The sequence below is a fragment of the Trypanosoma theileri genome (genome assembly GCF_002087225.1).
Source record: "Trypanosoma theileri isolate Edinburgh chromosome Unknown TM35_Tth_26_V1, whole genome shotgun sequence".
NCBI classification, from domain to species: Eukaryota; Euglenozoa; class Kinetoplastea; order Trypanosomatida; family Trypanosomatidae; genus Trypanosoma; species Trypanosoma theileri.
Window position 1 is genome coordinate 69,329 of NW_021639868.1, and position 867 is coordinate 70,195.

The window sequence follows — 867 nt, forward strand, 5'->3', positions numbered from 1 at the left end:
TCATTCCAATACATTGTCACTGCATTAAGGGGTGCTTGCATATTGGAAGTGGAAATGTAACACTGCCAAAGGGGGATTCTTAATGTGCCTTCCTTCACCACTTCTAACTGAAATCGCTTGTCAAAGCGTTTCATGTACACAGTTCTCCCACCTTGGTTGCAGCGGCACATGGCTCCCTGAGATGCCGAAACGTCTGTACACTCACCACCNAGCAAAGGGACCCAACAGATACGCATTAGCAGTACGCTTGTCTGTCAGCATCCTCATGATAATCCTCTCAGTATCTTTAATAGGTGCACCAAACACAATCACAGCTTGTGGGCGGGTGTCCGCAAACCTCTCCCATTCTGCATCGAAAACAGACTCTTCAACACTCTTTTCGCTGCTGGCGGTGATCGAAAAAACACTTCTCACGGGATATCCCATCCGGGAAGTAACCTGCATGAGAAGGTCGTATAGAGAGTCCTCATCCGAAACGTTTTTCACGAACATGAGCCCCAATTGCCGCACACGCATCTCACCCAGAGCATACCGAACAAGTGCCAGTNCGTACTGTGTGTCCTTTGCAAGTGGATTTGTACCCGTCGTGATCAAGTGGTCTATCTTAACATCAATACCGGTGGTTATTGCCTGGCGCCACACACGGTGCATGAGCCCCTGCACAGCAAAGGGACCCAGCAGATACGCATTAGCAGTACGCTTGTCTGTCAGCATCCTCATGATAAACTTCTCAGTATCTTTAATAGGTGCACCAAACACAATCACAGCTTGTGGGCGTGTGTCCGCAAACCTCTCCCATTCTGCATCGAAAACAGACTCTTCAGCACTCTTTTTGGTGGTGGCGGTGATCGAAAAAACACTTCTCAC

At 48.7% G+C, this 867-nt stretch overlaps 1 protein-coding gene across 1 annotated transcript; it reads right to left on the reverse strand.

The window, feature by feature from the left end:
- Window positions 1-201: 201 nt before the first annotated feature.
- On the reverse strand, window positions 202-867 carry TM35_000261240 (putative receptor-type adenylate cyclase; the record flags this gene model as incomplete). The annotated part of the gene is made up of 1 exon (XM_029027861.1): window positions 202-867. A coding segment is annotated over one exon (666 nt), but the record flags the coding sequence as incomplete, so codon positions are not given.